Genomic DNA, 16,562 nt, shown 5'->3' with positions numbered 1-16,562 from the left:
GCAACTCCCTGCCTGGGGCCTAGGCGCCTTTGTTCTTGGACTCCAAATGTTGGGGAGAGCGACAGTGCCGGGCGGCACCCCCTCCCGCCCCACCTAGCTCCCTCCACCTCACGTGGGGATGTGCCCGCCCTACAGGAACGCCTTGACTTTGGTGCGGCCCGCCCAGGGCAGGGGCCTCAGGTCACACAGGAAGGACGAGAAAGCGACTCAATCCCCATCCACCCATCTGCATGCAGGTGAGCTCAGTTCACAGCTCGCGGAAAGCAGAGCAAGGTCACTTGTGACGGCGACAAGCACAGGCTGGAGGGGACGAGGGCATTCCGGGCAGGCCTCTCTGCTGCACCTTGCGGGACGGTGTCATGCAGACACTGCGTCACACTCGGAGGGGGCGGGGGCGGCCACCCTGGCCCAGCACATCCATCGGTGCCACCCTCCGGCCGCAGGGGCTTCTAGGTGGCCGGGTCACACGTACTAAGTCATGTCGCGGGCCTCGGACACAGCAGACAGCAGCTGGTGACACATGCTGGATCTGCACGGGACAGTCAGGCCCTGCCCTGGGGTGAGCTTCACCCCACATCCCCACATGTGCTCTGCCCTGGGCGGGAGGGGCTGAGCCCGCAGCCGGGTGCCCGGGGAGTCCAGGGGGATTTGGAGGGCAGAGCACCCTGCCCTCCAGAAGGCGGCCTGAACTGAGCCGCCACTGCCTGGTGCTGTCCAGACGTGCCTTCAAGCCAGCCCCTGCGCCGTGTAGGAGCTGAAGAAACAGAACGTTCCCCGTGAACTCCAGCTGACTGATATTAATTTAATAATGCGCGCAGTGATTGGTTTAGTGTCTTAGGTAAAACGTATTAGCAACCCAATAATGATTTGTAATTTCCTTAGACGGTCATATTTTTCCTCCTGGTGTTTTGCCAAAGCTGATGATCCTGGTAATAGTCACCGGAAAGTTAAAAAATGATGGAGTCTGAAATTGGAATTTTAGCCGAATAGCAGCCTGCCCACCCGCTGGGGCGGGGCAGCCCCCTGGAGGAAGGGGTCTCGCAAAGTGCTGAGCATTCTGGCCTCTTCTGAGAGTTAGAATTTTTTAACCACAAAGCAAAACTATAGGGCCTCCCTGGTAGCGCAAGGGTTAAGCCACAGCGCTGTGAAGCTGACCGCGGCCCCTGCAGCCTGAGTTTGATCCCCAGCCAGGGAGCTACCCACATGGCGCAGCAGACCTCTCCTGGCTCCCCGCTGCTCCCCTCAGCAGTGGGTTTCAGTGGATCTGCCTGTTCTGCTCCCCGCTCTGTCTCTGGTAAGTCCTCTCACCCCCCCCCCACACCTTTGGCCTGTACCCCAGCTCTTGTATGCATAAATAAATAAATCTTTAAAAATAAAAAAAGCAAAACTATAGCCTTAAAATTATGTGTAACATTTCTTTAGGGTTTTAACTTTAAAAATATATGATGAGAATAATATTTCCTCTTGATGCCTCGCAGAAAAGCTCATTAGAATAGATATTTCCAGAGAAAGTCCCAGCAGCCGCCATCTCCAGGCTGAGGGATGTGCATAATTATCTCTTAATATCAGCGAAAACACATTTAAAAAATAATGGTTATCAAAAACAATGTGTATCAGGCAGGAAACGAGGTCTCCAGCTTCTGTGTGTCTACAGAGGGAGGCTAACTGGCCGGGGGTCACCACCAGCCCTCAGAGCAGTCTCTGGGCAGCCACATGGGGCTGGGGGTGGTTCTCAGGCTCAAAGAACAAGAGACGCACATCCCGACCAGGTGCAGTGCAGGACCCTGTGTGACTGGGGGACGGTGTCCAGGCTGCGTGGCCAGGCAAGGGCACGCGCAGGCACCGTCACCGCCTGCCACCAGGGTGGGGAAGCAGAAGGGGGCAGAATGCAAACCCCTCAGAAGCGGGGAGAATGCAAAGCCCTCAGGCAGCCCAGGCCTGTCCAGCCCTGAGCCCAGCCCTGTCCCTGCCCCAGTCCAACGGGGACTTCTGGGCTGACCCAGAGCTTCTGCGAGGCTCTGGGGCAGGGTGTGACAGTGGCGGGGCCGGCCCTGCTCCCTTTCTTCTTGGGCCTCCTGCCCTAAGGGGATGGGGCGCAGGTAGGTGAGGCCAGGGCAGGGCTGCTGGGGACACAGAGGTGGGGTGCCGGGGCCCTTCATTCTGGGCAGGGGATTGGTGAGGGCAGCACTGCTCCCGGGTGACCACAGCCAACCCAGGCATGCTGTGGGGGTGGTGGTGTGAGGGAGGGGCAACCAGGTGGCCGCTGCTGGACCCTGTCCCAGATGGCCATCAGGCAGCACAGGCCAGAATGTGACCTCGCAGCCCCTCTGACGCGACACACGTCCCTTGGCCTTCAAGGCAGAAGGGGCCTCAGAAACCATCCACTCAAGAGCAGAGTCGAGAGGCCCTGGGGCCAGAGAAGGCCCTGCCCCAGGTCACCCCGGCTCAGGCCAGCCTGACACCCCACAGCCTCCCTCACCCGCACTCCCTTACCCGCCCTGGCTTCAGGCCCGGAGGCCTCCCCGAGGGCCAGTCCCTGCCTTCTCCAGGCTGCTCTGTTACCAGCTGGGCCCGCCTGGGCAGCCCTGTGGCTAGGCGTTCTCCAGCTGGGCTGGCGGGGTGTGGCAGGACAGAGGTTCAGGGGCTGGGGCTGGGCGTGTCGGGGGCCCGGGACACACAGGATGGACCCGCCGAAGACCTGGTTTGGATGGACACAGCCCTGGCGTCGCCCACAGGAGGGGGCGTGGAGAACGAGGGGCCCTGCCCCGAGCAGGATGTAGACTGGGGCAGCCGATCCCGAACCAGCCTGGCCTGTCCCCAGGGAACAGAAATGCTGTCCGCCCAGCGCCCTGCTGTGGGTGCCGGCTGACGCCATGAAATCACGACGGCGAAGCATTAAGGCCGCGCCGTGTCCGGGGGCCACCGGCACAGTGGGACGGGGACGCGTGGGATGGGGCTCGGGCGAGCCTCCCAGGTCGGCCCCACCCCTCGGGAGGCCACGTCCAGGCCAAGTCCACTCAGGTGCGCCTCCAGGGTCAGCGCTCTCCGGCCCTCACAGCCACCTCTGCCGCCCGAGTGCCCCCTGCAGGAGCCTTCGGCCCCTCTCTGGGCTCCAGGCTTCCTGATGGGCGCCTCAAAGTGAAGGGGTGACCAGCCTGGCTGCCACTCAGAAACCTTGCAGGCAGAAACTTCCAGAAGGCTAGGGAGTCTGTCAGCGCCTCTTGGGGGCAGGACAGAAGCTGGGCAGGGGCAGGGTGGGGGCCTCACAAGGGAGGGACTCGGCCAGCAAGTCCCTGGCCCGGCCCCCGCAGGCCCGTCCCTGTGCAGGGCTGTCTGGTCCTGGTGGGAGGGCAGGGGCCTCGGGGCTGCTGGCGCCCACGTCCTGCCAGTGGGCCAGCCTCTCGGTGACCTGTCCAGGTTAAACCTTTGGAACAAAGGGGCCAGGAGGGGACCCAGCTCAGCCACCGGCTCCGCCAACACTGATGTGCTGGAATGTTCTCCGGGGAGATGCTCGACCCCCTCTGGTCTCTCCGTGAGAGCAGGAATAACAAGCTCACAGCGGTCACAGCTGCTCTCCCTTCACACAAGCTGCTGTGCCTCAAGCTGCACCGCACAGGGCGGCAGGATGGGCCTTCTCAGCCCCTAGTGTCGTCTGTCCCGTGAGTGACAGGAGACCCTGACCTCTCTGCTGTGACCCCAGCAGCCTGCAGCTCTGCCTTTGGCCCCTGTGGCAGAGGAGCACGTGGGCTGGGGGCCGCATCCTCCAAGGGCACCGGGCGGGCAGGGCCCTGGCCTGGCTGCGCCTCTTGACTCAGTTTCCTTGGTCTTTGCAGAAGGCCCTGCCTGCCCCGGGAACGGGCGCCCCTGGCCGCTGCCTCGGTTCCAGCTGCCTGAGCCAGACACCAAGGCCTGCAGACTCCATCATTAATGAGGCAAGATAAGATCACACCGCAGGCAGGCATGGGAGAGGCTCCTACTAAAATGGCCCCGGGGGCCGACTCCCTGAGTGTCTGCTCCCCACCCCACCCCACTGCGATATTCACTGGAGAGAGCAGAGCGCCGGGAAATCTGGGTGCTGGAAGGCTGCAGGAGACATAAATAACACGCCCCATAGAGCCGTATTCGGAAATAAATGGCCTCATTCTAAATACAGAAAATCTTATTTATTCCCACTTGCATCTGCTGCCTTTTCCCTGCCACTAAATATTTTATCTGAGGTGCTGGGAGCAGAATTAAATGGGGGTTAAAAAAGAATCGGGAACATCAAGCCAGGGGGCAGATGGCGCTTTCACCCTGCAGGCGGCAGCTCCCCGCTAATCACAGCTGCACATCACACCCGGGAGCCTCATTATCATCATGATCGCCAGCGCCCACAAATCAGCCCTCCGGGGCGGGCCCGCCACGTGCCTGGGCTGGCCGCCAGAGGGCAGCTGGCTCCCGCTCCCGCCTGGCTCCGTGTGGGGGGGTCCTGCTCCCCTGGCCCAGCGCGGGGGTCTGCTCTCCCCCGGCCCAGGGCCCCTGAGGTCACCCCTGCCTCTGTTATCTTTGGGGAGAAGGTGACACATCTTTACTGCGTGGTCAACAACCACCATGCGATAACGGGAAGGAGCGTGTGTGTCTTTCTGAGGGGAGTTTGTGGGAGGCCGGGCCGGTACTTGGGGGGGCCGTGCTATTGTTACAACGGGAGGGGGGATTCGTCTGCAATCCCAGTGATCACTGGTGGGGCAGGTGGGACGTGCAGGTGGGGCTGCCCTGCAGGGGAGGGCTCCTGGGATGTGAGGCCTACGATGAAGCAGCAGGCACTGAGTGCCAAGAGTGGGCACCGGCAAGGGTGCTGAGTGGGCAGCTGAGCTGGTGGGCAGGCTGAACTGGCGTCTCTCCCTCCCCTTAGACCCTGCCCTCAAGCAACACCCCCTGAGGCCCTCTCCCGAGGGGGATGGGGCAGGAGCCCGGGGCCTCCTGCTGGGTGAGGGACTGGCCGGGACCCCACCGGGGCGGCTGCTGCGTTCTCTCTGCGTCTCTCTCCAAGGTGAGATTGCGTGCAGGCCAGACCCGGTCATTCGTGCCGCTGGAGCTGGGAGGGCTGGGCAGGAAGACCCATTTCAGCTGGACTAAACACCGAGCATTAAGCTAACTGCTCCGGAGGCTGCTGCTGGGCTGTGCTGTGGCCACAGAGCGTGGGCAGCCACGCTTCCGAGATCCTGCTGCTCCCTGCCCGCGGCCAGAGGTGCAAACACCGTGTGGTTGTGACCCCCGAATCCAAGGGCAGAGAGCGGCGCCCTGGGGTGGGGCACATCTGTATCGGGAGAAGCCCCCAGGGGCTTCACAAAAGGCAACACAAATGTCCACTGAATGGATGATTCCCCTTGGTCCCCAGGGAGGCCCCGTGTTCATTGCTTTGGCCTTTAAGAAGCACAGGAGGTGAAAGAGTGGAGGCGGGATTAGAAGAGGGCAAGCTCCAGGGTTTCCCTTCCCAGATTACACCAGGGGGCAGCCCCCGGGCTCCCAGCCCGAAGGCTGAGACCCACGTCTGAAGGGCTCTGGCCGCCCAGGTAGCGCACTCTGTAGAAGGAGCCGCCTCTGCAGAAGGAGCCGCCTCATCGGCGGCTGAGCGGCAAGCCTTGGGGATCCGCTACCTGCACCCACACAACTCCGGGAAAACGCCTTCAAGAAAAAGTCCCTTTCAATGGATTTGCCAAAGCAAATGTTTAACTTGACTTGCAAAGCGAGGTGCTTTTAATTCTATGGGGAAGATACTGAAAAAGATGTTTCCAGTCTCCCCAGGTGGGTTTTGAGGGCGGCGAGCCCTGGGCCGTGTTGAGGTGGCCACCGCAGGGGCTCGGCCCTTGCCTGGGATGCTGGGGTGGGGGCTGCTGCCCAGGGCACGTTGTGGGTGGACAACCAGCCGGGGTCCTTCCAGTCCACTGCACCGGGCCAAGGACAGGTGACAACAGGGCCTCAGAGCCAATTCTCCCGGGGCCCGGACGGCAGCCGGAAAACCGGGGCCTGGAGCCCTGAGCAGGCAGGCAGCGGGTGTGACCGGGCTCCTGGGGACCCGGCGGGGAGGGGGGGCCCTGTCTGTCAGAGACGTGCACGGAAACCAGGATGCTGGGGGCTGGGAGGGAGCCTTGGGCCAGGACAGTGGGCTGGAAAGGGCTCTGGAACTTTCTTGAATGAGGGTATCATCTGCATCTTGGGCCACACGACAGACATTCACTGAAGTCACCAACTGCGTCCCCACGACTGGGTGTCCGTGAGCACGACTCACCTCTCAGCTGACAGTCTCAGCCACAGGGGCCTGACCCGGCGCCCAGGGCCGTGCCGCACGGGTGTGCTTAGGGTGGTAAACGCGGCGCAGGGACAGAGCGGGGGGCGCAGTCCGCTCTGGGCTGGTCCCCAGGCCCGGCCTGGCACTTGGGGTCTGGACCTGGGGCCACGCCAAGAAAACACAGCTACTCATCACCACGTTGGGGTTACGGACCATCCTCACGTGGGCTTTTCAGTGGACCCGGCCCTGGATGCTGCCCGGCCCAGGGCGTCTGGGAGAGTTAGCGCCAGCCCTCAGCTCGGCCATCCTGACCGGGGAGCCGGGCCGAGCACTTGTGTCCACCAGGGTGATGGTGTTTAGGGGCGCAGGGGTGACTAGGCCACGTGGTGCCACCCCCACGATGGTCCTGGCCCCCCACAAGGGGGTGGGGGCCAAAGGGCTTCTCTGCCACCAGGACACAGGAGACCCCGGGGTCTGCACACTTGACCTCGGACCCCCAGCCTCTGCAGGTGAGAAACGACTGCGTGTGGGCTCAGCCTGAGCTGCTGCCCGGGCAGCCACTGGCGTGGGCAGAGGGCCAGCACGGTGACGTGATTGTGCTCAGACAGGACCCGCGTCTGGTGGCATCTGGCAGCAACGGTTGCTGTCACCACCAGGCCTCCAGCACAGGGACTAAGAACATGAACAGAGGGAGTCCCGGGCCTAGGAAGCCAGGGTGGGATGACCGCAGCCAGCCCCGCCCGCAGCAGGAAGGCCATGGTGCCCTTGAGAGCTGCAGCTGCTAACCCCCAGGCAAAGCAAGGCAGGCTGTAGGGTGGGAGGGGACGGACCTCACATTGGACACCCCTGGGGGCTTGGAAGTCCCTACGCTCCTGACAGCCCAAGCCTTGGCTGACCGTGCGTTAGGCCTGCACACCTGGCCACCAGGTGATCGCTGCATACTGCAGGCTCCTGCTGATGGCCTGGTGCTCCCGGAGGCTCCTTTCACTTAGCAGAACCTCAGGAGACTGGAGTCTGGCTTGTGGTGGATGTCAAAGGGCACAAGCAGCCCATCAGCTGCGGCGGCTGTGACCCCGGCCCCTCTGGCAGCAGCCCCGGCCCCTCCCGCGGCGGCCCCGGCCCCTGCCCCCGCCTGTGTGCGCGTCTCACCTTCGTACAGCCAGTCGCTGAGGCCGTTGTAGATGGAGCCCTCCTTGCCGGTGGAGACCACGCGGATGGCCTGCTTCCCGACGTGCGCGCAGTAGTAGATGTTGTTTTCAAAGATGAATATCTAAGGAGGGGAGAGGACAGACCTGCAGTTACGGGCGGCCACAGCGAAGGTGCCCTGGGACCCTGGGGGCGCCCACCCCGGGAACCCACATGTCAGGCTGACTGGACACCGGCCTCTGGAGCCCGCCCAGTGCCGCCATCCCCACGACCGGATACTTTGTGATCTGATTCTTCTGCGTAATTAACATCAGGCCGAGTTGACTCTTCTGGCTATGGAAAGTGTCCTCGCAAGTCAGGCTGATGGGCGGGACCTGCACGCCTGCGACTCTGCGGCTCACGTTCTTTGAACGTTGTCGAGTGGCCCTGCCCGGTGCCCACCGGGGGCTCAGCGGAGGCGAGGCGGGCAGAGGACACGCTCTCACCCTCCTGGCAGGGGGAGGGGGCGGCCCCTCTGCGGGGGAGGTGCTCTGACGGACCTGAGGGCTCCCCAAGGTGAGCTGAGGGGTCAGCACCAGCCCCCCCCACCGAATGTGGCAGAGGAAACTGGATCTGGCCTCCCCAGGGGTCCTTTGCTATTATTTACACACCAGACAGAGAGAGGCAGAAAACCCGCTAGTTCACCAGAACGACACGGCGGCATTCTTCATGGGAAACAACGCGGGGAATACATGCGACCGGGCAGCGGCCAGACACAGCGATCGGCTGACGGGGGCGGCTCTGCAGCCGAGCGGCAACAGCAGCAACCTTATTTTAATACAGGATTAGCAGTGATTTTTTTTAAATGGTAGAGCCTGAAGCCGATAAAAATCAACACAGAACCGTTTGTGAATACCTAGCCGGGGTTTTTAAGAAGCTTTGGTTGTTTTCGACGTGGCAATTTCGAGTCAGGAACCCCCTGGCCCAGAGGGGCGTGCCGGGTGTGAGCAGGGAGCAGGGAGCAGCGCGAACAGGCGTCCGAGTGGGGCCGACGGTCGGCAGGTCCATTCAAAGACTTGATGTAACCATTAAAAATCATGTCTGCCACTTGCAAGAGTTTAGTTGTATCAAATGCTGATTGTGTCATTGTGGGGCAAGAGGCTGGGCAGAGAGAAGCCGCCGTCTCTGCGCACAAAGGCGCCGCTCGGCAGCAAGACTAAGGCGCTGAGGGACTCTTGACAGGAAGTGGATCCCGGGACAGTGAGTACAGTCGTAAGCAGCTTTTTTCTATTTTCTTTCTGTGTTCTGCATTGCTTGTACAATGGGTAAAATAAAGAATAAAACCCCACAACCTAGAGGAGCCTGGCACAGGACTGGGAAGGACGAACCCCCCCACCATCCCCGGATCACACACGGGCCCCCCTCCGGGAAAGGAGATGGGCGGCATTTCCACCTGGGATGGGGCCGTCGCAGGTGCTCCCCTCCAGGGAGAGCAGGTGCATTTCAGCTCCCTCCACCCAGCACTTGCTGCTCCCTCCACGGTGCCTCTGTCTGAAACAAGCCCTGAACAGCACAGAGGACACCGGGACACCATGAGCCCAGGAGCTTGGAATGTCACCAGCCCTGGGACGGACCCCTGGCACCCATGTCCTCTCTGCCAAGTGACCTCGGCAGGAGGAAGTCCAGGGCCAGCGGTCACTCCTGGGCCAGCCAGGGCTGGGGCAGAGGGGCCAGGGGAGCCACCCCAGCCTGGGTCCCAGCCCCGCTCGTCCTCCTGTGCAGGGCACCCAGGGCACCCTGCCAGGTGCTGGGCAAACTCTGCTCTGGCCATGGACACAGATCAGCCATGAGGCACCTGTCCAGGGCAGGGCAGGGCAGGGCCAGCAGCTTCTGGAGGGATGACGCCGGTGGACAGACCTCCCATCAAGACAGCTGCTGGAACAAGTGCAGGTGCTCCACCTACTGCCATCTAGGACCTGCCTGGCTCGAAGGGACCCCCTAGTCCGAGTGGCACCGGCCAGGGCCTCCCCTCCCTGGCTGGGCTGCGGGAGGACGTCCCAGCTCAGCGGGCGTGTGTGACATAACACCCTTCTGTGCCACCAGCCTTCTGGAGCCTGGAGATCAGCATCTCTGGAAAATCAGTGTGTTCCAAAATCGTAGCAAAACGGAAGATGACCGTCAAAACTGAAGATGCTGATTAATGAAGCCACGTTTCAGACTTGCGATACCAGGACGACAGTCAAGCAGCATAACGTTGCCCGGTGCCATGAAGATGTGGGGTGGGGAAGAGGCGCTGGCGCCCCTACGGGACGGCTTCCTTCCAGCCCTGCCAGCGCTGGCTGCGCCCTCGGCCACACCCAGGGCACTGTGGCTGCTGGCACGGCAGGCACTGGCGCCTCACCACCGCCCACATTACGCTGGGGCTGCTGCCGAGAGGAATTCCTTGTAAAGGAGCCAAGTTACCCGCCTCCCCCCCCATTTTATCCTTAAAAAAGACCTCGTGAAAGGGGCAGAACAGAACTGCGGGAGGAGAGGGGACAGTTCTCCAGTTTCACGTGCTGGGAAGGTGGCGACCAGGCAGCCTCGCACGCCCTGGGCCCCTGAGGGAGGCAGAGCGGCCTCTCTGGTGAGTCTGCAGCGGCACCTGAGCCTCCTGCCTGCCTGGCGATAGCCCCCGCGTCTCAAGGGCCAGGGGCGCCCTGTACCCTGAGCTTCTTGCCTCCGACGTGTATTAACTGAATTCCCCACAAGACGCTGGGATCCTTTGTGCACCTGGGGCCTGGGGCACTACTCAGGGGAGAGGGGCTCCCCAGCGAGAAAGGGGTCTCCCCATTCCAGTCTGGACGACAAGGCACCACGGTGCACGGAGCGGCTGGATGTCCATGGTGCGGCCACTGCACAGAGACTCGGGTTCGCATTACCTGGGCTTTCCCAGGAATCACCCCGGACGGCCACCTTAGTCTGCCTCACGTTATGGCTGAGGAAACTGACGAGGAGGCTCAAGGCCGAGGAAGCTCCTAGGGTTGTCTGATGCCAAAGCCCACGGGTGTCCCTTCTATAGTTTCCTCACCACTTGAGCAGGTCTGTGGCCCGGATCCAAGACACATAGAGTTTGCCTCTCACTCTGACGGTCAAGGAAGGGACTAACATTCACTGCCTTGAGCTGTCTCGCCACCCTGAGGCACGCTGGGGGTCTTTCTACCCTATTTAGAGATGAGGAGACCGAGGCTGAGCAGGATCAAAGAGATGGCTCCGTCCCGGGAGCGGCAGACGCTGAGGTCTGAGACCCTGGCTCCCCCGGCGCGGGGCTCCCCAGCAGGCCGGCACCCACACCGTCATGGTCAGCGATGATTTTTCAATGCCACTGGCATGGCTTCCTACCCGAGAAATAAAACCAATTCCCTTTCCACGCAAACAAGCTTCATTTGCACGGGAAATTTTGTATCACTAAGTGAATGGGCCGCCAGCGGGGACGCTTAGGATGCACACCCAACACCCGGCACCGGCGTTCCTAATGCCATCCAGGATGACACGAATCAGGTTCTGGGCATGAGGTTTGCCCTTTCTTTGTTAATGGGAGATCAGCAGGTTTGGGGGGCTGTGGGATACCTTCTCCTGGTCGGTGAGCCCAAGTCTGAAGACCTGAAATTGGGCCGGGTAGCAGGGCTGGGACAGTGGGTCCCGAGTCACGCTCCAGCCGCGCCGCGTCAGCGCAGCCCCCCGGGACTGATACTGCTGCTTGAAATTCGTTGCAGCTAAGTGGCAGAGTCTATTTGTAAGCATCACACTCATAAGACTGACGGTGTGGACGTAGTTCCGTGCGTGCCCCGTTTAAGTGCCATTCCAGTGAAGTGATTTAAGACAAATTCAATAAAGTGATGCTCCACATTCGTAGGTCAATTTCATTCATGAACAGACAAAAACTGTAAAGAAAATATTCATTTAAAACATCCAGCAGATTGGAGGCGGAGCAACATGGCGGCGAGGAGACACTGCGAGTAAGATCTCCCATTAAAAAAAGTTAATAGGGAGGAAAAGCGGCAGGTCCCAGTGAGAACTGGGACACGGAAGATAAACGGGTGACTCCAGCAAACTACCCGAAGAAGAAAGTGGCCATAAAAGAGGACCAGAAGGGAGGGAAGCGCAGAACCCTGCTCCCCTCCCCCGCCCACAGAGGCGGCACTCTCCGACCGGCAGAGAGGAGGGAAACAACAAACCAAAACGGCCAACAAGAACAAAGGACGCAGCAAGCGGGACTGTGAGTGGAAAGGAACTACTGCAGCCACCACACCCCGTGAACGGGAGCTGAGGCGAACCCTGCAGGATCCGCCGCGGCGGTGAGCGAACGGCTCCGGGCGCCATTAGAGAAGAACAAAGACCCCGGGAGACGCGCACACAGCCCGGGCTGCCGGTAAGCTTGTGCGGAAAGCGGCGCGCTCGGCGCGCTTGAAAAGCAAGTGCAGACCAGGATCGCGGCTGCCCAGGTCCCCGCGCCTGCGACCTAGGCTTGGGAGACGACCTAGGCTTGCGGGGAGACGCGCAGAGGTCCTCACTGAGGTGAAGGTCCCTCCCTGAGTAAGCAGGAACCAGGCGCCCAGGCACGGGAGCGGTGCAAAAGGCGCCATTCCCGCGCCACTGAACTGGGCTACAGCCCGCGTCCTGGAACTGAGGGCTTTGGAACTGAGACCCGGGGCACGAAATTAGGGGCGTGGGTTCCCCACGACGGTGGGGCACAAGGCAGACACAGCACCCCAAAGCCGTTGAGGTGTACCCTACCATCCCCGCTCTGCTCCCTGTCCCACGGGGTGGAAAATCAGCTCCCCAAGGGCTCTAGGAGAGATCTCTGGCGCCACCTAGCGACTTGAAGCCAGCAGAGGCTCCTGAAGGAGCTAGTGGCCAGCTGGGGAGTTAGCCCACACCGGGCCCCTTCTGAACAAGTAGTCTGAGCCCACAGGGAGAGCGAACACCCACAGCCGGGGCAGACCAGGCGCGCAGAAGAGTGTGCCTGAGACCGGACGCGCAGGGAGTGTGTCCCACATCACCATTTTAGAACAGGGACATTTCTTCAGTAAAGACTACCTGCAGAAGGCTTCCTCAGGAGCCAGAGGTGAGCGGGGGAAGTTCGCCCACGACAGACCCCCTTTGGCCTGCAGTCCAAGCCCAGAGGGGGAGCAGGAACCCACCGCCGGGGCAGACCAGGCGCACAGGGGAGTGTGTCCCCACATCGACATTTTAGGACAGGGACCTTTCTCCAATAAAGACTGCTTGAAACTGACAGATGACTCCTGGAGGAACCAGAGGGGAGCAGAGAAGCTCACCCAAGATGCCGGCCAGTCCCAACAACACAGTGTCCCAACGCATACGGCAAATTAGAAAACAGACAGTAGGGAGGAGAAGAACCACACGCAACCTAGCAACTCTCCAGAGAAAAAGCACACCAGAAAAAGAAAACCAGCCCCCAGATTGCAACGACAGTAACTTGGAAGAACTTCTGAGCCTTCCAGAAAGACAATTTAAAATTGCCGTGATTAAAAAACTGACAGAAGTCATAAAGGAAAACAATGATAAGGGAAAAATAATCAACGATCAGAAGAATGAAATTGAGTCCCTAAAGAGGGAAGTAAAAGAAATGCAGGAGATCAAAGAATTAATGGAAGAACTAAAGAATTCTGGGAAAAGCAATGAAAGCAGAATAGATGAAATGGAAGAACGAATAAGTGCTCTTGAAGACACAGAAATAAAAAGAACCAAAACAGAAAAGGAAAGAGAAGTACGAAGGAAAAAGAATGAAGAAAGACTTCGGGAACTATCTGACTCCATGAGGAAAGGAAATATAAGAGTTATAGGAATACCAGAAGGAGAGGAGAGAGAAGTAGGAACAGAGAAAATATTCAAAGAGATAATTGAAGAGAACTTCCCAAATGTGAAGAAGGAGCTGAAAATTGATATACAAGAAGCAAGAAGAACACCAAACTTCCATGACGAAAGAAAAAATACAGCAAGACACATAATAGTAAAGCTCCCAAGAATCCAGGACAAGGAAAAAATAATGAAGCTGGCAAGAGGGAAGAAACAGATAACATTCAAAGGAAAGCCAATCAGGCTGACATCAGACTTCTCCGAAGAAACACTACGGGCAAGGAGAGAGTGGAGGGACATAGTCAACAGACTCCAAGAAAACAGATGCCAACCAAGAATACTCTATCCCGCAAAGCTCTCCTTCCTCTTTGAAGAAAGAATATGGACCTTCCCAGACAAACAGAAACTCCGGAATTTCATTGCAACTAAACCCCCACTCCAAAAAATACTACAAGGAGTCCTAAAGCCAGAACCTCAGAGGGACGAATAACAATGAAAGAAGGCCAAAAAAAAAAAAAGTTATTAAAAGAATAAATAAATAAAATCAAAGGAAAGACAAACACAATGGCAAATACAGATGCTAACATATCAATATTAACTCTAAATGTAAATGGACTAAACTCTTCAATAAAAAGACACAGAGTTGCAGCCTGGATTAAGAAACAAAACCCAACCTTTTGCTGTCTCCAGGAAACACATTTAGCTACAAAAGATAAAAATAGGCTCAAAGTTAAGGGATGGAAAACAATCCTACAAGCAAATGGACCAAAAAAGAAAGCAGCAACAGCTATACTTACATCAGATAAAACAGACTTCAAACTCAAAAAAATAAAAAGAGACCCCAATGGTCACTACATTATGATCAAGGGGACAATACTTCAAGAAGAAATAACACTCATTAACATATACTCACCAAATGAAGGAGCACCAAAATATATCAGACAACTGTTGTCCTCTCTGAAAACAGACATCAGAGAAAACACATACGTAGTGGGAGACTTCAACACACCACTATCAACAATGGATAGATCAACAAGACAAAAAATAAGTAAAGAAACCAAAGCTCTAAATAAGGACCTAGAGCAATTGGGCTTAACAGACATCTATAGAACACTAAACCCCCAAAAAACGGAGTACACATTTTTCTCAAGCGCACACGGATCATTCTCCAGGATCGATCACATACTGGGGCACAAGACAAGCATCAACAGATACACCAAGATTGAAATCATATCAACCATCTTTTCTGACCATGAAGGCATCAAACTAGAAATAAACCATAAAAAGAAGGCAAGGAACTTTCCTACCTCATGGAGATTAAAAACCACACTACTGGAAGACCACTGGACTAATGAGGAGATCAAAGAAGAAATTAAAAAAATTTTTGAATTGAACGACAAGGAGGACACCAATATCCTAAATGTATGGGATGCAGCAAAAGCAGTAATAAGAGGAAAATATATAGCAATAGAAGCTCACATCAAGAAACAAGAAAGAACTCAAAGAAACAACCTAATCTCGAAGCTCAAAGATCTAGAAAAAGAACAACAAAAAAACCCCAAAACCAGTAGAAGAAAAGAAATAATAAAAACCAAAGCAGAAATAAATGAAATTGAAACTAAAAAAACAATCCAAAAGATCAATGAAACCAAGAGCTGGTTCTTTGAAAAAATCAATAAAATAGACAAACCCCTAGCCAGGCTCACAAAGGAAAAAAGGGAGAAAGCACAAATAAACAGGATCATCAATGAAAGAGGAGAAATCACAACGGACACAGCAGAAATCAAAAGAATAATCAGTAACTACTATGAACAGTTATATGGAAACAAGTTCAACAATCTAGAGGAGATGGACAAATTCCTACAACTCTACAATCACCCAAAGCTAGATAAAGAAGAAATAGAACACCTAAACAGACCAATTACAATTAGCGAAATTGAAATGGTAATCAAAAACCTCCCCAAAAACAAAAGCCCAGGACCTGATGGATTTACAAATGAATTCTACCAAACATTCAGAGATGAATTAGTGCCTATCCTTCACAAACTCTTCCAAAAAATTGAGAAGGAAGGGACAATACCAAACACGTCTATGAAGCCAACATTACACTAATACCAAAACCGAACAAGGACAACACAAAAAAGGAAAACTACAGGCCAATCTCCCTAATGAACACTGATGCAAAAATCCTCAATAAAATTTTAGCCATCAGAATCCAACAATGTATCCATAAGATAATTCACCACGACCAAGTAGGATTCATTCCAGGGGCACAAGGATGGTTTAACATCCAAAAATCAATCAACGTTATCCAACACATCAACAAAAAGAAATATAAAAACCATATGATAATATCAATAGATGCTGAGAAAGCTTTCGACAAAGTGCAACACCCATTCATGATAAAAGCCCTTGAAATTCTTGGGATACAAGGAACATACCTCAACATCATAAAGGCCATCTATGACAAGCCAACAGCCAGTATCATTCTCAATGGTAAAAAGCTGAAAGCAATTCCATTAAGATCTGGAACAAGACAAGGATGTCCACTCTCACCACTGCTTTTCAATATAATACTGGAAGTCCTAGCCAGGGCAATAAGACAAGAGAAAGACATCCAAGGAATCCAAATAGGAAAAGAAGAAGTCAAACTATCACTATTTGCAGACGATATGATATTATACATAGAGAACCCCAAAAACTCCACAGAAAAGCTAATTCAACTCATCAATCAGTTCAGTAAAGTGGCAGGATACAAAATCAACACGCAAAAGTCAGTAGCCTTCCTATACACAAACAATAAATCTGAAGAAGAAGAAATCAAAAAAACCATCCCTTTTGTTATTGAAACAAAAAAAATCAAATATTTGGGAATAAATCTAACAAAAGAGGTAAAGGACCTATACAAAGAAAACTATAAAACACTGTTAAAAGAAATAGAAGAAGACACAAAGAAATGGAGAGACATCCCCTGCTCGTGGATTGGAAGAATAAACATTATTAAAATGGCCATCCTTCCAAAAGCAATATACAGATTCAATGCTATTCCAATCAAAATTTCAATGTCATTCTTCAAAGAAATAGAACAATTATTGATGAAATTCATATGGAATCACAAAAAACCCCGAATAGCCAAAGCTCTCCTGAAAAAAAAAGAAGGGAATGGAGGCATCACACTCCCAGACTTCAAACTATACTACAAAGCCATAATCATCAAAACTGCATGGTATTGGAACAAGAACAGACATACAGACCAATGGAATCGAATAGAAAATCCAGAAATAAACCCACAGATTTATGGTCAACTAAT

The 16,562-nt window shown here is 55.7% G+C and overlaps 1 protein-coding gene across 4 annotated transcripts in view; it reads right to left on the bottom strand.

The window, feature by feature from the left end:
- The window catches only part of DPP6 (dipeptidyl peptidase like 6), a gene marked incomplete at both ends in the record, with an annotated part of 400,205 nt that overhangs the window by 54,573 nt on the left and 329,070 nt on the right, over nt 1-16,562 (bottom strand). For all 4 annotated transcript variants that reach the window (XM_084230872.1, XM_084230874.1, XM_084230871.1 and 1 more), the window contains one exon: nt 7,418-7,538. In XM_084230872.1, the coding sequence (XP_084086998.1) occupies nt 7,418-7,538 (121 nt within the window). The remainder of the gene's footprint in view (nt 1-7,417; nt 7,539-16,562) is intronic.

Source organism: Talpa europaea (assembly GCF_964194135.1).
Source record: "Talpa europaea genome assembly, chromosome: 3".
Lineage (NCBI taxonomy): Eukaryota > Metazoa > Chordata > Mammalia > Eulipotyphla > Talpidae > Talpa > Talpa europaea.
Note: the sequence above shows the minus strand (reverse complement) of the source record. Positions and strands in the feature narration are given on the sequence as shown.